This window comes from Eumetopias jubatus, unplaced genomic scaffold (genome assembly GCF_037043125.1).
Source record: "Eumetopias jubatus isolate StellerSeaLion01/CBP00866 unplaced genomic scaffold, mEumJub1_p1.0 scaffold_16, whole genome shotgun sequence".
In the NCBI taxonomy this organism is placed as follows: Eukaryota; Metazoa; Chordata; class Mammalia; order Carnivora; family Otariidae; genus Eumetopias; species Eumetopias jubatus.
The window spans coordinates 22,335,405-22,356,837 of record NW_028274822.1 but is presented as its reverse complement, the minus strand read 5'-3'; the positions used below and the strand labels follow the sequence as shown (position 1 = coordinate 22,356,837).

The 21,433-nt window shown below is 37.5% G+C and overlaps 1 protein-coding gene across 1 annotated transcript in view; it reads left to right on the top strand.

Annotated features, from left to right (window-relative positions):
- The first annotated feature begins 7,937 nt into the window (after positions 1–7,937).
- Positions 7,938–21,433, top strand: part of DCC (DCC netrin 1 receptor) — a 750,254-nt gene continuing 736,758 nt past the window's right edge. Inside the window, exons 1-2 of the mRNA XM_088019394.1 lie at positions 7,938–7,959; positions 8,906–9,226. Of these exons, the coding sequence (XP_087875520.1) occupies positions 7,938–7,959; positions 8,906–9,226 (343 nt within the window). The remainder of the gene's footprint in view (positions 7,960–8,905; positions 9,227–21,433) is intronic.

Sequence of the window (21,433 nt, the reverse complement as noted above, 5' to 3'; positions counted from 1 at the left end):
GCCTGTGATAAACTGATCACAGGGTGATTATAGCAAATCTCTTCATATAAAAAATTTCCTTCTAAATTTAAGAGTAAATTTTTTGTAAGTAGCAAAGTTAATAGGTGTGAACTCATAAACTGCTTAATATTAGAGCTGAAGATACCTAGAAGTTAGCTAGTCCAACATCCTTGTTCTTTTGGTGAGTACATCAATTCCCAGTGGTGTGACCCAGGCTTGGTGAGTGACAGAAGTAGAAAAAGAACTCAGGTCTCCTGACCCCTTGTGCTGAGAGCTTTATTTTGCAACAGACAGTATGCCTTTTTTGCATGTAAATTGCATAAATTGCTCTATTGATCTACTTGGAGTCATCTTTTTTTTTTTTTAACAACCCACATTTAATCCCTCAACAACCCCATGGCTCTACCTTCAATATGGATCCCGAATCTGACCATTTCTTACCACTTCCACGGCAGGGTTTCCATCTAAGTCCCCTCATTTCTCACCTGGATGATGGAAGTAACGTGCTGACCAGTTTCCCTGCTTCTAATGACCCCTGTTCTCAGCACAGCAACCAGGGTGACCTTTTACAATAGGGTTTCTCATCCTTAACATAGTTATGTTTGGGACTGGAGAATTCTCTCTTGTGAGGGGCTGTCCTATGCACTGTAGCCTGTGTAACAGCGTCCCTGGCCTCTCCCCACTAGATGCCAATAGCACCTTCCTAGTTGTCTGGGACATTTGCCAGGTGTCTCCTTGGGGGGCAAAAATCTGAGAACTACTGCTTTAAAATACAAGTTGGACCTTTTCACTTTTTAGTCAAAATGTTCCACTAGGCCTCCATCTTTGTCAGAGTTAAAACAAAGTTCTTTTGTTTGCCTACAAGGTCCTACACACCTCCCAGTGGCCTCTCAACCTAATCTCCTTGAACTCTTCTTCTCCCTCAGACTGATCAGTCTAGTCCCGTAGGTCTCCTTACTGTTCCTGGGAAAGTCCAGTCACACCTCAGGACCTTAGCACACACTCTTCACTCTCTTTACAGAGTTCTTCCCCTAGACACTTGGTCCATGTCTTTTATGGACTGAATGTTTGTGTTCCCCCCAAATTCATATGTTGAAGCCCTAACCCCCATTGTGTAATTCAGAGGTGGAGCCTTTGATAGGTAATTGGGTTTGTTTGAGATCATGAGGGTGGAGACCCCATGATGAGATTAGAAGCCTTATAAGAAAGAGAGACCAGAGTGTATACACACTCTCATGGGTGAGTGCTTTCTCTCCCTCTGTTTCTGTCTCTCTTTCTCTCAAATATTATTACAACCATGTGACTAATAAAGCAAATCACTATGAATCAGAAAATGAATCATTTCTTAGAAGGAAATGCACATAAACTTTAACAGTGGCTTTCACCAGGTGAACAGGATTATAGGCAATTATTGTATTTGGTTTTGTGTCCACATTTGCTTATTTGTGTACTGTAAATATAAGTAATCTGATTAAAAGTCCATTAGTCCCCTCAAAATTCCCCTGAAAATTAATGGCATCTTCAAAGCTTGCCTACTCTTCACTGTCATCCAGATGGAGATATTCCTATGTGCTGGGTACCCATTAACTGGTACTTTTTCTAAGTACTCTGAATAGTCTTCCTTATTATTCTCATTGACAGTTGTGCCTACATGAAAAGCTGTTCATCCCTCTACTTTGAGAAAGACTGATGAAAAACACAAGGGGAGGAGAAAGCCAGCTTACATTTAAGCAAAACGAGCAGGGTTAAAGTTTCAAACCCAGGGCAGATTAAGCAACACATCAAAGTTTCTCTTTTAAATGTTAATTTTGCATGAGGCCCAGGGAATGATAACCTAGATGTCATACTGTGTTACCTGTTGAGCTGAAAAAAAAAAAAAATCGCATTACAATTTGCCCAGTATCACGCAGCAAAATCAAGCTGTGGTTTAGAGATTTAGCTCTTAAAGCAGCAAAGGAATGAGGAAGCTACTCTCCCACTCTATCTTGGCCCTTATAGTTTTCCTTTACTATTGGATTTAGCCAGAGGACACTCAAGACAGTTGCCTGGGGCACACACTCCTCACCCTGTAAAAACCTCAGATCTTAGCAAAGCTTCCTCTGCCTTGCGGAAGATGCCATGTGCTCAGCATGTCTGATGGGGAGCTTCTGTGTGGGCTCACTAAGCAATTTCTGTTGGGACAGTTGCTTCTTGAACTTCATATCTTGTATTTATATTTCTGAGTTTTGCTCCCTGTCTTGTAAGGGGAAGAGGAAAGAAGAATCACAGTGTCAAGAACAAATCAAGTTCAACAACCTTTCTCCATGGATATTTGGTGGTGTTGGACTAGATCAGCAAACGTCCCGAACAAAAATCACTTTTCCTGATTCAATCATGGTAGCTTTCCAAGAGTTCACTCTTCTCTTCAGATATGTGAGAACTGAGCAGAGTAGGATGAAGTCATGTACTATTTGATCACTTTTGCCATGATTTCAAGGAAGTGAATTCATGGGGATACAGTGGAAAATACAGGATGCCCAGTTAAATGTGAATTTTGAGTAAGCAACAAATAATGTTTTCATATAAGTATGTCCTATGCAGTATTTATTTAATATAAGTCTTTAGGACATATTTATATGAAAACATTTGTTGTTTACCTGAAATTCAAATATAACTGATACCTTTAATTTTTACTTGCTAAATCTGGCAACTGTAATGGGGGAGGAACTTGAACTGTCCTTTAAAATTTTTAATTCAAATTTTCTACCCATAGCTTCCCTACATTTTAATGATACTTAATACATTGCCATAGTAAAATGTACCTGTATTTCTTACTGGTAAGTCTTCCTTTGCATTATTTAAAGTAAGGAATAAATTCCCCAACATCTAATTCACTTCTAATTCCTGTCTGTTAGTGATAAAAAAAAAAAAGTCTTGAAGTTGAACAGCTTCAAAATATGCTAGTCTCTAGCAAAGCCTGGAATGTACACAATTAAAAAAAAATACAACTGCATCTTTTGACAATTATTTTTACTTTGTCTCTTATCAAAGTAGAAAAAAAAAGCACCAACACTTCACAGAAACCCCAGTAGTCACTGGTTCTGGTCCTTCAGTGAGATATATTGTCTTGCTCTGGGCGGCTGACTGTTAAAAGTCTTGCATTAAGATCGAGCAAGTAAAGGACCCCCCACGCCGCAGCAGAGTGAGTGCAATTATGGTTTTGCCCGTCTAGATACTAAACTGAAGTGAGGGGTAGGTCAGCCAAGCAAGTGTCTAGAGTTCCACTGGTTTAAAAGGCTACAATTATACCATGGAGATCACATGTAATGAAAAGAAGTGCAATCTGATAAAGAAGAATACTATATTTACCAAAACTTTTTTTGAGAGAGGATTGTAGCTATCATAGTTGATCAACAGAAATCTTTTGACAGTTCCTTGTATGAAGAACCAAGGATATCACAAGGAGCACTTTAAACGTTCAATTGACTGGAATTTAAATTTGGCTCAATGGAGTACAGCCATTTGGGGTCCCAACAAAGTACTGGTTACCAAGTGGAAAGCGGAGGTATTGTCAACAATAACCCCCTTCCTTGGCCCTTTCTCCACCTTTCCTTAAGCTTTCGAAGAGAAATGTGCTGCAAATATTAATAAAATATGTGTTGAGAAAATGTTCAGTTATTTGCCTTCCTTGATCATCCCCATAACTTCATCTCCCTACTTAGAAAAAAAAAAAGAAAAGAAAGAAAGAAAAGAAAAAAGAAGAAGAATTGACCCAAATTATGTACTTTTCCCAAATATGGAAAATTATAACAGGACAGTACAAAGAACACAAGGACCCCTATGCTCTAGTCCAGGGCACCAGATGTTTTGGAGAAGCAGTTGTCAAGATTTAGAGAATATGAAAATCCCCTGGAAGGCTAATTAAACCCTGTGGGACTCTACCCCTAAAGTTACTGATTGGGTAGGTTTGGGGTGGGGCCTGAGATTGTACATTCCTAACAAGTTCCCAGTATTGCTGTTGCTAGTCTGGGAACCGTGGTTTGAGAATCACTGTTTCAGAATTTATATTCTGATATCCTACCCAGTAAAGGTCACATATAGTTAGGGGTTCTTTTAATTCTTGTGTTTTGTTTTGTTTCACTTTGCTTTGCTTTTTAAATTCCCTGTTCCAAACCAAAGTCTCAGAAGCATTATAAACTTTTGTTAGGGCTGAAGTCCAGAGTTATAATTGTACCTGTAATTGGTGTTTGATGACTTAAAAAGGGTATTCTATCATTCATAGAACAATTTTACTTTCCTTCAGTGGAGATGGATTTCCTTAACACAGGAGAAGCAGATGCAGTAGCATATATTTCTAAGAAGAGATAATGATGGCAGAGTTTTCTGGGTTAATTACAAAAATTGGGGATCATCCGAATCTCCAAGCATCCCAAAGTGAAAGTTTTGTAATTTGAAATAGATGAAATTTTGCATAGCATGTTCTATGGGGACTTGTACGACATTTTCTAATCTTAAAATCTTTTCAGGAGCTGCTTTTTACTTTCATGCTACTTTTCATAAATTTCTTTCTTTTTTTTTTTTAGCTTTTATTGCTTTAACCAGAAGATTTTACATTTTGGACTTGGAAAGGACTTTCTGACTCCGTGAGGAATTATTTTTCACACTCAACAATATTTGATATTGTAGATAAAATGTCATACTTTAAAAAAGCCATTCTAAGTTAGCCTGCCTCTGTGACTGAATGGTCTTTGAAATTAACAAGAATATGAGAAGGAGGGCATACACAAAGGAACTTCTGCTAACAGAAAGATTTTTACTATTTCTTTGATTATTTTGGAGAGTTTCTAAAATACATTACAAATCTTTTCTATCTCTAGATACTCAATTAATATAAACTTTGAATAGCCCTGACACTGTTATTTCTGATGTTTATTTATGTCTGACAAAACCAAAGCAAATAAATGTTGATATTTCTCCTTTGGGTCACCCCTCAAGCTCTCCTCTATATCTATATTGGAAAAACATTGAAGGATTTGCTGTGTTATTATGTGCTTATAAAATACGGTCTTTCAGAAGAAGATGAAAATAAAGAATCATGTCCAAGAACAATATGACACTTTATTACTTTTTCTCAGACTGATACAGATAAGAAAAGACCAATGGGTTAAATGCATCTATGGCTCTATGCCTAACTCCTACCCAGAGAAGATCTAGAGATCTTTCCAAGCCAACATTTGGAGGGAGAAGAGGCCCTGAGACTCATTCATTCTAATCATGAACTCTGCTATCAGATTCAACCATTCAGATTTCTTAGGGGATGGTATTTAGGTACTCTCAAATATATTTCTCCAAAATATAATTAATCATGTAATTTTACAGCAGGCCAAAAGATCACTTCTTTTATGAAGCAAGAATGAGAAATGTTACTATTTAAAGAAAGTTTCAACAGAATGACCACTGGCATCTTAAAAAGAAAACCAAACCAAAACAAACAAAAACTTCTCCAGTTGGCTTTCTTCTGGATGAAATCCCCACCATAGTCAATCTAATGTAAAATCCTCTAAAATTGTAACTCTTCAAAAGCATTCTTCTGTTGCTTTCTGAATATTTCTTTTGCTCATTTCCCAGGCGATCTGTCCCCCATCCAACTCTGCCTGCCCAAATTCCAGCCACAACTTTTTGAGCTACAGCCTCCAAAAGTGATTTCTACTTCTTTGTCTTCTTCAGTTTTATCATCTATCTTTCTCTGTTCAAACATTAGATCAGTGTAGTTGATTTCAGATAGGGATTCTTGGATGAAACAATTGGGTAAAAATTATTTCATATTAAAATATGATGTACTGGTAGGCAAAATCCCTCCAGGAGGAGCTAGTACCCTAAGAGAAGAGGAAGGGGGGACAACCCAAATTGGAGTCCGCGTACTGTGTTAGTGGAGCATTTCTTAAGCCCATGTAAGATATCTCCGAAGAGAATGCAAGCAGCTTATGCCTACATAGACTGGAACTTTGAAAAGAAGAACATTGGAGACAAATGTATTGCTTCTCAACAGATTCTATTGGCTTGAGTCCATCTTTTCTAAAAACTAAGTAACTAATGTAAGTTACCTAAAGCAGTGAGATACCTATATTCCTCAGCAATGTATTAAAAATGTAATTGTTGGGCGCCTGGGTGGCTCAGATGGTTAAGCATCTGCCTTTGGCTCAGGTCATGATCCCAGGGTCCTGGGATCGAGTCCCGCATCAGGCTCCCTGCTCAGTGCAGAGCCTGCTTCTCCTTCTCCCTCTGCCATTCCCTCTGCTTGTGCTCTTCTGTCTATCTCTCTGTCAAATAAATAAATAAATCTTTAAAAAAAATATGTAATTGTTATAAGGAGTACAGAAGCTCAAATTGCCAGCAAAATGCAAGGGTAGTTGTTTTGAAGAAAAGTTAATCTTTATTTAACTTTCCTAAATTATGTACTCACAGCACTGAAAACTGTCATAAACTCCTTGTTTCAGATTAAGTGGATTATTTATTTGTGATAATGGGCACATATACTCATTAGCATGCTGTCATAAACAGCCGCATTCAGTGTATTATGTGTTCTGTGACATAAATAAGGTGTTCATCATGAGATTGTTGTTTAAAATATAGGCCCCGGGAAGAACCAAAAAGCAATAAATGCTTTTTAATATAGTTGTCTGGTCTTGAATTCTAAATTTATTTCTACCCTTTTAATGCCACTTGTATGGAAATTGCAGGTATTACTCTAGTGAAATATCTTGACATTCAAGGACATTGGAATTTCTCTCTGTTTTCCCATCCTTGGTATCTCAAGTTAGGTGTTCACTGACTCGTGTTTCTTTTCTTGTAAAGGAGGGTATCATGTAGACATGGGGGAGTCATTTAGAGCAACATCAGTCTGCATCTGAATAAGCTCAGAGCAGGATTCACTTGATGGATGCCTTCAACCCATACTAGTTCGGAAAGTTTCCAAACTAGATGTTGACTTTAGAGACTGTTTAGTTCAATGCCCTCACTTTACAGATGAAGGAACTGAGATTCTGAGGACTTGAAAGATGTGTTGGAGTCATGGATCTTTAAGTAATAATGCTAAGACCAAGAGCTAAATATTCAGACCCCCAATTTGATATAGTTCCCACTAGAAGAATGGGCGGTAAAAAGTAAGCTGACTACACTAAAATGGTTTTGCGGGGGGAGGAGGAGCTTATTAGGCAGTGAGGGTGCTAGGCTGTATCTTTTGAGAATTTTACCAATATCACTTATGGTAGACTGAAATGCTCACTGCTATTTTATAATTTATATTAATTTGAGCAAAGTTTCAGCTGCTTTCTTTGGGTGAATATTCTCATTGGATAAAATGAGTGTAAGATGATAAATGATGCAGTTCACTGGGTGCACTTCAACAGAGAAGCAAAAGTAACAGACTTCAAATAGAAGGCTTAGAAAAATTGGGTATGACAGGTAACAATACAGAGGAACAGTGAGAAACTGTCCAGCTTTTATTTTCACTGGAAAGCGGGTATATACAAAGTTAAGAAAGAATCCGTCCAATGGAGCTAGTATGGATCAATCCTTTATGGGAATATTGATGATAGGCAATTTAGGTGCCTGCCTTTTAAATGATAGAAAATTAGAAAGTTTACACAAAGTACACACACAAAATTGTTTCCATTACAGAAAAATTAAGGAAGCTAATGAAATTGAGGTTGTTATCCTGAAACACATGAAGGCTAAAACAATTTAGGTGGTATTTTTTAAAGAAATTAAATTCTTCAGAAGAAGAATTTAAGGGGCTCTTAAAAAGAAATGTCCATCTCCTCTGTATTTTCACACAAAGCAATTCAGGAAAAAAATATGAGATTAAATAGAAGCAAGAAAATTCAGTTATACTCTAATAACAATTAAATATTAAAAACAAGACACCAAGAGCCACTGTAGAATCCCTAGCCCCAGAGATGGTTAAAAAGGAAATTAAAAGTAATTCAATTCGAATGATTTAGGCATACACCTGTTTGAGCAAAGGGTGAGCCCAATGACCTCCAAAAACCTTGCTAAAGCCTATGATTCAACAACCAAGCATTCTGCTAAAGGCTATGTTGTGAGCCCTGAATATAATATACTTTAACTAATTATACTTGTTTCCTCCCCTCGGGATTCTTAAATGACTTTCTCTTTCTCCTGTTGATTTCTTATGTTTATTTATGTTTATAGAAAAAAAAAGAGAGACACTAAATGTAATATAATATTCACTTAGATTTCCTGGCTCATGAGCAACATTCAGATGGAAATTAAGACACTTCAGGGATTTGTGATTTTAGGTAGTAGCATTATTGTCTTGCTTCTGCAAGCAGGGATTTCTTAACTATTTTAAAATTCACCAGAGGTTTGTTCTAAATAACTTTCCCTACAGTGTTCAGAGTTGATTTTTGTTGTTGTTGTTAATGAAACAACATATCTGAGTAGATTTTTTTCAAAAAATTAATGGGTGCTATAATCAAAATGCAGAGATAGAAAAGGTCCCCCAAATCCTAGGGGCACTACTACTGCTCCCCTACTAAGCATTGTTACTTTAAAATATCCAGTTTTATTTGGAAAATATTAGATTTTTCTGTCTATATTTTTAAGCATTGACTTATAAGTGATGATGGTCATGCCTAGGTTTGTATGAATTTTTAATTTCTCACAATTATTACTTTTTGGGCCAATTGTTTTATTAATTCAGTTAGCTCAATTGGGCATGGTTTTTTTGTTTTTTTGTTTGTTTTGTTTTTGTTCCTTTAACAGAATATCATTTATTCTTTGATATTTTTCAAAGACCCCTGCTGTTTTGAAAAAGTTTTGTAAAGAAGAGGCAGGGTATAAAAGCCGGTGATGTCTTTGAATAAGTGAGCATATTTATTTCCCTAATGCTTTCTTGTTCCAGGTTTCCAGATTAAGCCTTTCACATCACTGCACTTCCTGTCAGAGCCTTCCGATGCCGTCACCATGCGGGGAGGAAATGTCCTTCTAAACTGCTCTGCTGAGTCTGACCGAGGAGTCCCGGTTATCAAGTGGAAGAAAGATGGTGTCCACCTGGCCTTGGGAATGGATGAAAGGAAGCAGCAACTTCCAAATGGCTCTCTGTTGATACAAAACATACTTCACTCCAGGCACCATAAGCCAGATGAGGGACTTTACCAATGTGAGGCATCTTTAGGAGATTCTGGGTCAATTATTAGTCGGACAGCGAAAGTTGCAGTAGCAGGTAAGTGGATTCTTCCTTTTTCTCCTCCTCCTTCTTCGTCTCTTCGTATTCCTTTTTTGGGGATAAGAAAATCATCTTTGCAGAAACAGTATACATTTTTAAGATAAGGAACAATGGAAAAAAGATATATGCGTATTCCCTCATGGTTTTGACTTACTTTCTCTTTAATTGCTTGGAAAACAGTAGAAGGATCTCAACAACTAACATAGCATTATGAGATTTTTAGAAACAAAGACTATCCCAAGTTGATATACTACCGGTTTCTGGGGGGAGGACTTTTCATTAGTTGAAAAATATTAGAAACAAATTATTTCCTAATTATTCCATTTTACAGAATCACTAATGCTGAAATTTTGCAGAGCTTTTTTCCCTTTCTTTTTTTTTTCTTTTGCCTTCAGAGCAGTGAATTTTAAGTATAATGGCTTGAACTGCAATATATAGATTTCCAAATGAGAAATAAAAATTTGCTATTAAACCAAGAGGGCAGCCATTTGATATGGGTTTTTTTTCCCAGGTCCCGTTTCATCTAAAATCTAGAATACTGATAAGAATTAAGACTCATTTTCAGCAATAACATGTGCTAGGACAATTGGACAGAACCACCACTCCAGCACACATTCTTCTACGAGGGTATGAGGAAGTTAAAATCTGCAAGAGATGTTCTTGTCAGGTGACAGCATAAAAAATTAGATTTTATTGATACGCATTTACTCCAGAAATCCAGTTTCGTGCCACAAAAGAGTATCACAAACCAGACTGTGCCTGAGCAAAGATTTCTTGGGGGGCCGGGTCCTCACCTAGAGATACAGTGGCCAACCATCCTGCTTGAACCGGGACTGAGCTGGTTTTAGCATTTGAAAATACCATGCCCTAAGAACCAAGCCCTCAGTCTCAAGTAAAACTAGAATGGTTGGTCAGCCTACCTGGTGGTATCCTGCCTGCTTTAGCAATGACAGGCTGAAGCACAGTTGCAGAAAGTCCTCTTTACTCAGCAAAAACGTGAGGTGGCATTCTGATCATGCAAACCAAGGCTATCAGCCCCCTGGGTCCTTTGAGTGATGGATGTCTGGAATTTGATTGATGAGCATAAAGTGTAGAGAGGACTGAAAGTCTATGTTAATTATGATTGATTAAAAGGAACAAGTAGAATAAGCCCTGAGGATTAAGGTAAAATCTGCTTTCCCAGAATATTCCAAGGGAAGTGGAAAGGGTGCTAAGGTAGTTCTGCCGATTTGAATGAGCTAGGCTGGTGTTTCGACACCCTATTCTAAAAGGCAGATGCATATGTGCTGTTAATGAAAATGACCCGATGCGCTGTGATTTCAGTTTCCCTGCAATCTAGATTCACTTTTATGTGCTCTGTTTCAGTGGTGAAATGAAGAATGATCCCTTCCCTGTGAGATATTAAAACAAAGTGGCTTCAACTTTCCTATTCTGTAGAAGGATGGGCGGGCCGATTCAGTCACTGAGTTACAATCTAATATTAGATAGTATCATTTCAAGGCAATAAGGCTGTTCACAGCATTTTAAACACTTACCATGCTGTTTGGCAACATGGCATACATCAATGTTATGTCTGTCGAGGTTAAGATTGCCAAACCACTGGAATGCACAAGGGGCATATATCTTCCTTGTAATAAAGACCCTGAGCCTGATTTAATCTCATTTTTAAAGCATTAGCAGTCAATAAACCAGTCACTTCTAAAAGGTAACAGTCAGCTTTGCTTGAGTGAAGAAACAAAACCAAAAAACCCCCCAAAAAACCTGTTTTGTACCCTCAGGTGTGATGTAGAGTCCATTTAAAATAACAATGCCTCTCTTCCATTTTTTGCTTTCTCAAAGTGTCTTTTGAGAAAAAGAAATGTGGCAAATGAAATCTGTCTTTAATCAGTCAGAGCATTTCATGCCGTGATCTTGCCATGCACCGTTCATCCTATTTTCTAGGATCTTCTCACATACTCTTCAAACTCTTAAACCTAAGTGCACACTCAGCTGAAGCAGGAGGGGGGGTAGGAAAGATAAACCAAGGGCTACCATCCCATCCAACATATTATTAACAGTTTCTGTATAAGGCGCCTCTGTGACTCAGTTGGTTGAGCTTCCAACTCTTGATTTCGGCTCGGGTCATGATCTCAGGGTGTGAGATGGAGCCCCCAGTGCTGGACATGGAGCCTGCTTGAGATTCTCTCTTCATCTGTCCCTCTGCCCCTCCTCTCTTCTCTCCCTCTCTCTTAAAAAAAAAAAAAAAAAGTCTCAGCATAACAAGCTACTGACTCTTGGCATTCCTGATAATTGCAAGTTCTATCAGTAAGGGCTGTTATTCCATTTGAAAGCGGCATGGCCTGTACTGGCTGAAACTTGGGAATTTTATCTGTATCCAGTTAGCTCTAGTCTAAAATGGTACAGTATTTCTCTGCCATGGATATTTCTGTTTAGCCTTCTAGATTGAGACTTTTAAAGAGAGAAGCAGAGCCAAACTTTATCTGCAAAGCTTCTCCTTCCCTTCTCCTCTCTATACATGTCAGAGCGTTGGACATGTTTAGTAGTTATTCATTAGACATTTGTTTTGCCAGTGAATGCATGAAGCTTTATGCCATATATGGAGTGGTTTCCGTTGTCGGGGAGTAAGAATTTCTTTCCCTTTGAAGGGTCCATCCAGCTGGACTAAGAATCAAACTGACATAAAACAGATTAACAGGAGAAAATAGAATTTAATAGCATGCATACAGGGAATCCACACAGACATGGGAATTCCAAAGACACTCAGACAAAATGAGGCATATATGTCATTCTGAACTAAGGAGTAGGGATAGAAGTCTGGGATTTCAGAGGAAAGGAATGTACTTCACAGGGTGATAAGAAGAAGAATAGAAGTTTGGTAATTAGAGGTTTGTCCTGCCATATGGGTGGCAGAAATTTTCAAATAAAATTTATTTCCACTAATAACCCTTGTTCTGGGAAAGACCTCCGATTGAGATTACTCTGTATAATTAAGGGAGGGACAAAAGTTTTTCTTGAGCCCATAGGGTTTCTATTGCTTTCTGCTCAGAATAATCTTCATGCCAAAGTGGTCCATGTTGGGGCAGCTTGCCCTTGGCTCCTACACTGTCAATGTCATCTTTGTTTTCCTCCTCCTCGACTTTTCTCTTTCTTTCTTTTTTTTTTTTTGTACTCAATGAGATTAAACTTACCTACTTGATGGACAGAGTTGGAATAATTTTATTTATATCTCACTAGTTGATAAATAATTGGGATAATTTGATTTATATCTCAGTAGTCTATAAATTACTGAACTATTGAGGACTTTGGAAGTAGAAGATGGACTGCACTGGAATATCCATATGCTACTTAAAAAAATAAAAAAGGCATGAGCCAATTCCTCATTCCTTCCGAAACCCATAACATCAAGATGAGCTTGCATCTGGCCAAGCACATTTTCCCTACTCCAGATGTTGCCAGCTGTCTGAGCCTTTGGATTCTCCTCTGTAAAATCGACATCATAATAACCTACCTCCTAAGGCTGTGCTGGCTTTTAAATAACACTTAGCATGTAAAGCCCTGGTACAGAGTAGATTCTTATTCAATGGCAGCAGTAAGAGTACAAATAGACCTAAAAATGGATATTATGATGTTATTACAATTAGTATTATTAGGAAATGACAATTTTGAATATTCCTTGTGATGATACAGAACATTTTTGGAGGGGTTGGGAGAGAAAGAAATATAGGCTACAAATCCTGAGCTATAAATATTGTCATCTTGGATCAGATATCTGCTTTTGCAATCTACAAGCACAAACTGGCAAGCCTGAATTGAGTTTTTAAAAAGTTGAATCTATGCAGTTTGTTGGCAGGCTGTGCCAAAATCTGTTTGACTACAAGATTCATTTTTCACAACTTGATCTAGTGTTCTGTCCATGAAGCCAATATAATTTGTACTGGTCAGACCAGGAGTTCTAGATCATGCAACAGCTGTTATCATTTCAGAAAAAGATGTCAAGGAATCTTCTCCATGGGGCCTCCTTAATGTCCTTCCAACTGCAAAAGATTCACTGAAGCTGAGTTCACTGGAGTTAGTTGGTCTAGACAGAGAGTTTATCATATCCCCCTCTCCCCTGGGGGACAGGGGAGTCAATGCCAGTGTGGAAGAAAATCATATCACTGCAGAGCTCCTCTGAATAATCATGAAAGTACCATCTTGTTTATTTTCCCTCACACCACCACCACCCATCTGCCACCCAACACACCCACCCAACCACCCAGCTCCTTGCACCCACTACCCCTGCAGGGCTATGGGGGTCACAGTTGGAACCTAAGTGCTACCTCTCCTTGTATTTATTCTCTTGGGGATGCAGTGGGATCTGCTCCTCCTCCTCCTCAGGTAAAGGGTTGCTGATTGTAGGATACGTCATAGAGCATTTGCATCTAGGTAGATTCTTCTTTTGTTAATTTTTAAGCATTTACATCTTGACTATTAAAACTGCTGACTTTTGTATAATATTTTCCTCTTTGTACAGTATATTCATATGCATTAGTTCATAATGCTCAAAAAGGATCTGTGATACAGATACCCAAATTGATGAGAATAAACTGAAAGAAAGGTAGTGACTATCTACAGGCAGAAACTAGAACCCACATTGTCTAACTCTGGCACATACTTATTCCCTTATCACTTTGCTTCTCAATCTGAGGACTATATATAAGGACGCTGTGAATAGTTTCTTACCTAGTCACTTATTTTTAACCAATAAAACTCTCCAAAATATAAACTAAGGGAAAGTAATAGTCATTGTCATAATAATAATAATAATACAGTAATAATAGGTTTTATTTATCCATTTAGTCCCTTGAAAATATCAACTCCCTGTGGGAAAACACTGTTTTGGTTGTTTTCTTCTAAAATGAGAGATTTTGCCACCATAGCTATACATTAAATGATGACACATGATAAATCTCCCCTAAAGTATAGAGAACATGTAACTTTAAAAATAAACTTATATATACTCTTTATAGGGGCAAGATTTTTCTTATCTTTTAATCTCTGTAAGTGGTTTTATAATTCAGGCTCAGTTTGCATTTTTTTTTTCTTTCTGTTCCTTGAAAATCAAGGAAATAAAAGGCCAACTAAATTGCCTTTACTTGAATTGTTATTTCATTCAGGAGCATATTTTTTTTTTCTTCCCTATTACAATAGATGTTTCAAGATGCAAATTGTCACACACTGCTTTTAAATAACACAGGCATTATAATTAAAATTCCCCTGTGTTAAAAAAAAATAATTAGTTACTTGAGGAGTTGTTGCAGTGAATTCCCTTCCAGAATGCCTCCCATTTAAATGAGTTATGAAATAATTAGTGAAAGCGTATTATGGTGAGAGAAGCTAGAATCGCCTCAGCTGAATGGAGCATTTTGTGAAATGATAATCTGACCTTTATGTTTTTACTTAAAAGGAAACAGAAAAAGGAGCTTGTCTTAAGAGAAGGGAGAATAAACTACATTGCCTCAGGTCACTAAAATGTTATATAAAGGTAACAGAAAGAAAAATGCTCATATTCCTTTTCTCTACAGGAACAAATATAAGAATCTTGCTTAGAAGGTCAAGTTCATCTGGTCAAGCAGTTTGGAAAATATATCCCAAGGCCCTTGAATACTCTCAAAATTCTATTTTGGGAAGGTGCAGTTACAGAGCAAAGCTTTTTTATTTTAAACCAATAGGCATAGTATTTATTTTCAAACAATAAGTAGGAAAACAAATTGTTCAGACTCCATAATTCTTAATGGTCTTAATTATCTCCAGTTAGCTAAATGTTCCTATTGTTTTGTGGTTAAAACATGAGGGAGAGAGAAAAAAAAAAAAATATATATATATATATGAAGGAAATGTGGTGTTTAAGTAATTGTTGTGTGCATGCTAGTCTTATAATTTTCTTTTAATTTTATTGCTAAATAAAACTGGGATAATCACCAGCATTGCCCCAAAGCCTCCTTACCCCTATCCTCCCACACCCTCGACTTAAATAATTGCATTTTAAAGAATAGGTTTTTAGTTGCCTCCTTCCTAAGTCAATTAACTCTGCAATAAAATTAAAATAGAAATATATTCCTGAAAACTATGCACAGTAGAAAGACATCTTCTACATTATAAAAATTACAAAAGAGAACTTGACAGGGCTTTTTATAGTAGAAACATCAACAAAATAAATTTTTAAAATCTTCCTACCTTTCATTTCCTTTTCTTTGTTATGAATTCTAATTCATGTGACAATGGAAATAGCTAATTATTCATTCTAAAAATCATTATCTTAAGAGCACTGTTTTTTTTTTTTTTGATTCAAACCTTAAGCTAGCTACAGTGTGATTTTTGCTGGTTCTATAATAAAAATGAAGGAGTAATATTTAAAATAACTCAGTGATAGTAACAGAAAACTCTTTTGCATTCTAGAAGAACCCTTTGAAATACAAAAGCTTGATTTTTTTTTTTTATAAATGTCAGGCCTAACAAAGACTTAAATCAAAGTAAGTAGATAGCTCAGGTGGCATCATAATAAATCTCTGATGAAATTATGACTGATAATAAATTTAATAAAGCATTTTTACTTTTATGAACCTATCACTGGTTCTGGTTTTTTTCCTATTATATTTTTTATGTCCATGGTAAAATGTATTATTTAAATGGAATGTTACATAAAGACCTTTGAATTGAGATATTTATATTAGATACAAAGTTCTTCTATAAAGTAAGGAAAACTTTAAACTTAGGGGATATTCTAAAAACTATGTTAGTTAAAAGAAATCATAGAAAATCTCAGTGTATGTAGTCCCTAAATCATTTTAAACTTTTCCTGTTAGAATGTAGTTGAAAGTCTGTTAGTGAAAGCCCTTACTCATCTCCCTTTAGGAAATTATTGTTTTTTTAATAGTCTAATCTTATACTTACAATCTATACATATTCTGTAATAAGCAGTCTAACCCATTGGCCATTACTCCCATAATTGTTAAAAAGCCCATTATTCAGTAGCTGTGAGAATTAGAATAAATCAGAAAAGTTGATTCCTAAGTGAATAGGGAGCCATGGGGATACATGAAGGAGCCTTGTATTCTTGATGCAGCAAACAACTTGTTTTGGACCTTAAATCCTGAGTTTAGCATAAAACAACAAAACAAAACAACAATGATGGCTATTTTTGATAGCAAATAAATAAGCAGGGTAGGTCCCAAATCTACACTGTAGAATAAACGCTGGGAATAAACACACACGCACACACACACACACACACACACACACACACACTCACTTACATAATAAATAATGTAATATAGTATTAATATATTTAAAACTGCTGCTCCCACTGCTATAGTTGAAAATTCTTTAGAGGTTTTTTTTTTTGAGGCTTTCTGTTAAAAGACAAAAGCTATTGCCTTAACCCCAGAGCTCAGTGTTTTCCACTGAAAGGCAGGTTGGAAACCCTCTCAAAGCCTCTGAGAAGCTGCTTTTGTTCACACAATTCATTTCAGGTTCTTAACTGGGGCTTGTCTCTAAATGCCTCTCAGGTATGGATATAACTGCTTTCACTGGACCATATAGAGCTCTGGGGCTGTAATACTGTGATTGGTAATAAGAAATATATATATCACCTTTGTCCTGTTTCTGACACTGAGCTCCTAAAACCCTGGGTACTTCCTTAGTCCTGAGAACTATTAGGTCTTTTTATATGTTAATGAGGTTGACTTTGGGATCCCACTCAAGGATGGGACCTGGTTAGCAGGAGAAACAACCAAGTGATTAGAGGGTTGGAACTTTCAATCCCACCCCCTTGATCTCCTAGGAGGGGAGAGGGGCTGGAGGTCCAGTCAATAGCTAATGGTCAGTGACTTATTCAGTCATGCCTATATATTGAAGTCTCCATGAAAATCCAACGAAGGTTCCAAGAATCTCCCAGCTGGTAAACAAGCAGAGGTGCTGAGAGAATGGCGCCTGGGATGGGCATGGAAGCTCTGCACCCTTTCCCCACACTTGGTCCTGTATCTCCTCCTTCTGGGGGTCCCTGAGTTAGACCCTTTTATGATAAGCCAGTGATCTAGTAAGTAAAATATTTCTCTGAGTTCTGTGAGCTGCTCCAGTGAATTAATCTAACCTGAGGAGGAGGTGGTTGGAACCTCCAAGCTGTAGCCAGTGGGTCAGAAGCACAGGTGAAAACCTGGGTTTGTGACTAACTAGCCTCTGAAATGGAGAGTGTGGGGGGGCAGTAGGACTGAACCCTAACCTGTGGAATCTGATCTGTCCCCAGGTAGATAGATGTCAGAATTGAGTTGACGTCAACACCCAGTTGATGTCCAGAGAATTGTTGGTGCTGCAGAAAAACCTCTCCGCATTGGAATTGGGTTTAGGAACCCAAAGTAAGGACTTTAATTTCCTTAAGGCAGTGAAGCCTGGGGGTACTTTGACTAATTGAGAATCTAGTAAGCAGGGGTCAGGGTAATTGCTTGTAAGTAGTTCCATAAATATTGGTGCTGGTGGAGGATATGTATGTGAGAGAGAGAGAATCTGTATTGTATTGTCTGCATGTTTTCCATTATGACCTTTAAACGATTAGGTTAATATTGTCTATATTCCAACCTAGGTTGTCCAGAGATATTTAGACATAAATACACACCCTAGAGACAATATGCACATACACTCACACACCTTTCCATTTAGATGGCCCTTCCTATCTACCCTCTATGTCTTAAATCCACTGATGAACACCATAGTCATAAAACCTACTGTTTGATTTATAGCCCCTCTACTTTTGTTGTTCTATTGTGCACATTGTTAAAAATTGTATTTTACCAAAAAAAAAAAAATCATTTTCATTGTAACCCTGAAGCTCTACCACCCTTAAAAAGGGCTGCTCATGAGACTTCATTTACTGAAATTTCACTTGGAGCATTTCACCAACTAGGAGTCTATTTAAGAAAGTGTGCTAAAGATTAATAAAGCCTATATATAGTTTCAACACTGTTTCAGTGCTGGCTGATTTTATTGGATTGGACTTTTGTGGCCCCTGTTGCAAGGAGAATTCATCTCCAAAGGCTGGAACATGACATAAAAAAATTAGTATTTCTTTGATGCAAGCATTGCTTCCAGGGGCATCCTTGGGGTCCCATAGGGCATTGGGCACTTCATGAGCAAGCATCGTGGCTATTTCTCTAAGGTTTTTTCAGTTGAGTCTCAGCCCTGGAGGTGCCTGTGTCTGGAGGATGTAGTTGTAGATAAAGTAAGTATCTCCTTTAAATACCCCACAACCCCCATAACACATGCACGTTGCATATATCTGGGGTTTGTTTGTTTTTTTAATGAAATACTTCACATACTATAAAATTTCACCTTTGAAAGCAGGTAATTCACTCATTATTAGTATATTCATAAAGCTGTACAGCTATCATCACTTTCCAGCTCTGGAGCATCTTCATCCCTCCCCTCATGCCCTGGCAACCATGAATCTACCTTCTGTCTTTATTGTCCTTTTTTGTTTTAATTCCAGTGTAGTTAACATACAATGTTGTATTAGTTTCAGGTGTGCAGTATAGTTATTGAGCAATTCTATACATCACCTCATGCTCATTACAACAACTGTACACCTTAATCTCTTTATTGTCTGTTTTTTAACATAAATGAGATTATTTGATTATCCTGTAAATATTCTGTAGCTTTTTTTTAGAGAGATGCATTTTAATACTTTTCTGTACTCTAACAGATGAGTCTCATTTTTTAATTCCTCCATAAGATTTTATAGTTTCCATTCATATATTGTTATTGGTTTATTTCTAGTTTTTCACTTTTATTAATAATGCCTAAATGTATGTTTTTGTATTCAGTGAATACTTTATTGTGCCTATCTTTTGCAAGTCTCTTTAGATCTACTTCTAGCAATGCAATCGTTGAATCAAAGGGTATCTGCATTTTAACAGATACTAGTAGATTCATTTTGTTAGCCTGGACCTAAAACATCAGCGGTCAGTGTTTGTTTTATTACCATTGAGCAAACAGAGCTGGCTTCTCCTTAACTTTTTTTTTTCTTTTCATTTAGATCTTTTTTTAGTTTTATTTTTTTATGTTGTGTTAGTCACCATACATTACATCATTAGTTTTTGTTTAAATATCACTGTAATCTACTGCTTACTCTAGTAGGTGTGGTGATGACACTGTCAACGAACCGCCACACGTATTTGACTTACTTAAAAAAAGACTCTTAAGTACAGCAACCTAGTAGAATATATCTCACCTGTGTCCTAAGGTTTCTCTGATATGAGTCTCTTTTGTCTTCTAGTAGTTGACACTCCATGACTTGGGGTTGAGGTGACCCTTAGGTAGAAACCAGAATTTCCTAAACTTTATTATATACCATCAAAATGGCATTTGGTCATATGGGCATACCATAGAAGAATAGGAAATTTCTCTGGTGTCCTAAAGACCATTCAGATTCTGGCCCCCGCTTGCTTCTCTAGCCCTATGTATAACCCCATCCACACTCATTCCTTCAGTTTTTATAGCAGTTTCTCAAACACGCATATTCTGGTGCTTGTGGCTTTGCACATTATGTGTATGTCTTCCTTTCTCATCCCTTGCACTCTTGTATTTTTTTTTTTTTTACAAGACTCAGTTCATGCAGCCCATCTTTAAGAATCATTAGCTAACCCCTTAGGCTAGGAGGGGCCCCATCTTCTGTGAGCTCACAGTGACCTGGGTGTCTTCTTGTCAGAGCATGGAACATGCCACACTATATATTTATTTATTTATTTATTTGTTTGTTTGTTTTTTAAGATTTTATTTATTTACAGACTGAGAGAGAGACAGCGAGAGGGAACACAAGCAGGGAGAGTGGGAGAGGGAGAAGCAGGCTTCCCGCAGAGCAGGGAGCCCGATGTGGGGCTCGATCCCAGGACCCCGGGATCATGACCTGAGCCAAAGGCAGACACTTAACGACTGAGCCACCCAGGCGCCCCTCCACACTATATATTTATAATACACATACATACCTCAACTCCTCTACTGGTCACTGACTTTGTGAAGATGCAGATCTTATTATATAGTAACTCTTCTGGATGAACAGACTCTTTAGAACCTGGTTAGTTGCATGGTATAGCACGGTGATTAGGAGTATTGGGCTTCAGAGCCAGCCAGCCGGGACTTTGGATACTACCTCTGGTGCTTCACTAGTTCTGTAAACTTGGCCACCTATGGAAATATTCTGACCTTTGTCTTCCATCTATTAAAATGGGCCTACCATAATGAGGTTGCTATGAAGATAACTAAGCAGTGCTTAACAGAGGGACTGGGACTTTGTAAAGGCTCAATAAATGAGGGTTTATGAACAACAAAACTGAGGTATTGTTGAAAATTCCCTAAGTAGCCTACAGCAGAGGGGAAGAGAGAAGAAGCCCCCTTCTCCTCTATAGGGACATGTATCTATATGCCCTGGATGCTCTAACTATCTGGCCTGTTTCCCATCCAGAGGCTTGTCCTTCCCCATCCACATAGGCCCTGTGCAAACATGTGAGGTTTTATATATATATATATATGCCTCTTTAAAACTCTTAGCACCAATGCTGTGGGATCAGTACATCTTCCTGAGTAATCAGAGTTAATGAAATAATGACTGCTCTACAAAGTACCTAGGTAATATTCAAGGTTTTGACTTTATTCTTTCATGATATTGAAACATAACACCTCTTAATTCTCACTTATCCAAAGTCTGCAGTAAAGTTTGCCATAGCTTTGTAGAGCTTTCTGGGGACTAGCAAATGTTGGGACTCTTACTTCTCCTTCTGAGAAAGCATGTGAACTGCCAATTGGCAGGTTACCCCAGTTGGCATTTAACACATCATGAAAGTAAATGGTCATGACAGATATCAAAATATTGCTAGGGTTAAGAGATTCATGTTAGTAATCTGACTTGGATTAATAGCTGTGTTTTTATATGAATCTTGATTATAACTGACTTAGAAAATTATCCCTCATTTTTTTGAAGTTTATTCATTTATTTAAGTAATCTCTACACTCAATGTGGGGCTCAAACTCACAACCCCAAGATCAAGAGCTACATGCTCTCCAGACTGAGCCAGCCAGGTGCCCCCATCCCTCATTACGATGCTTGTTGTCTGCTTGTGTTCGAAAATGCAGGCAGTCATCCTATTTTGCCAGAGGATTTAAATATGTTTTCTCCAA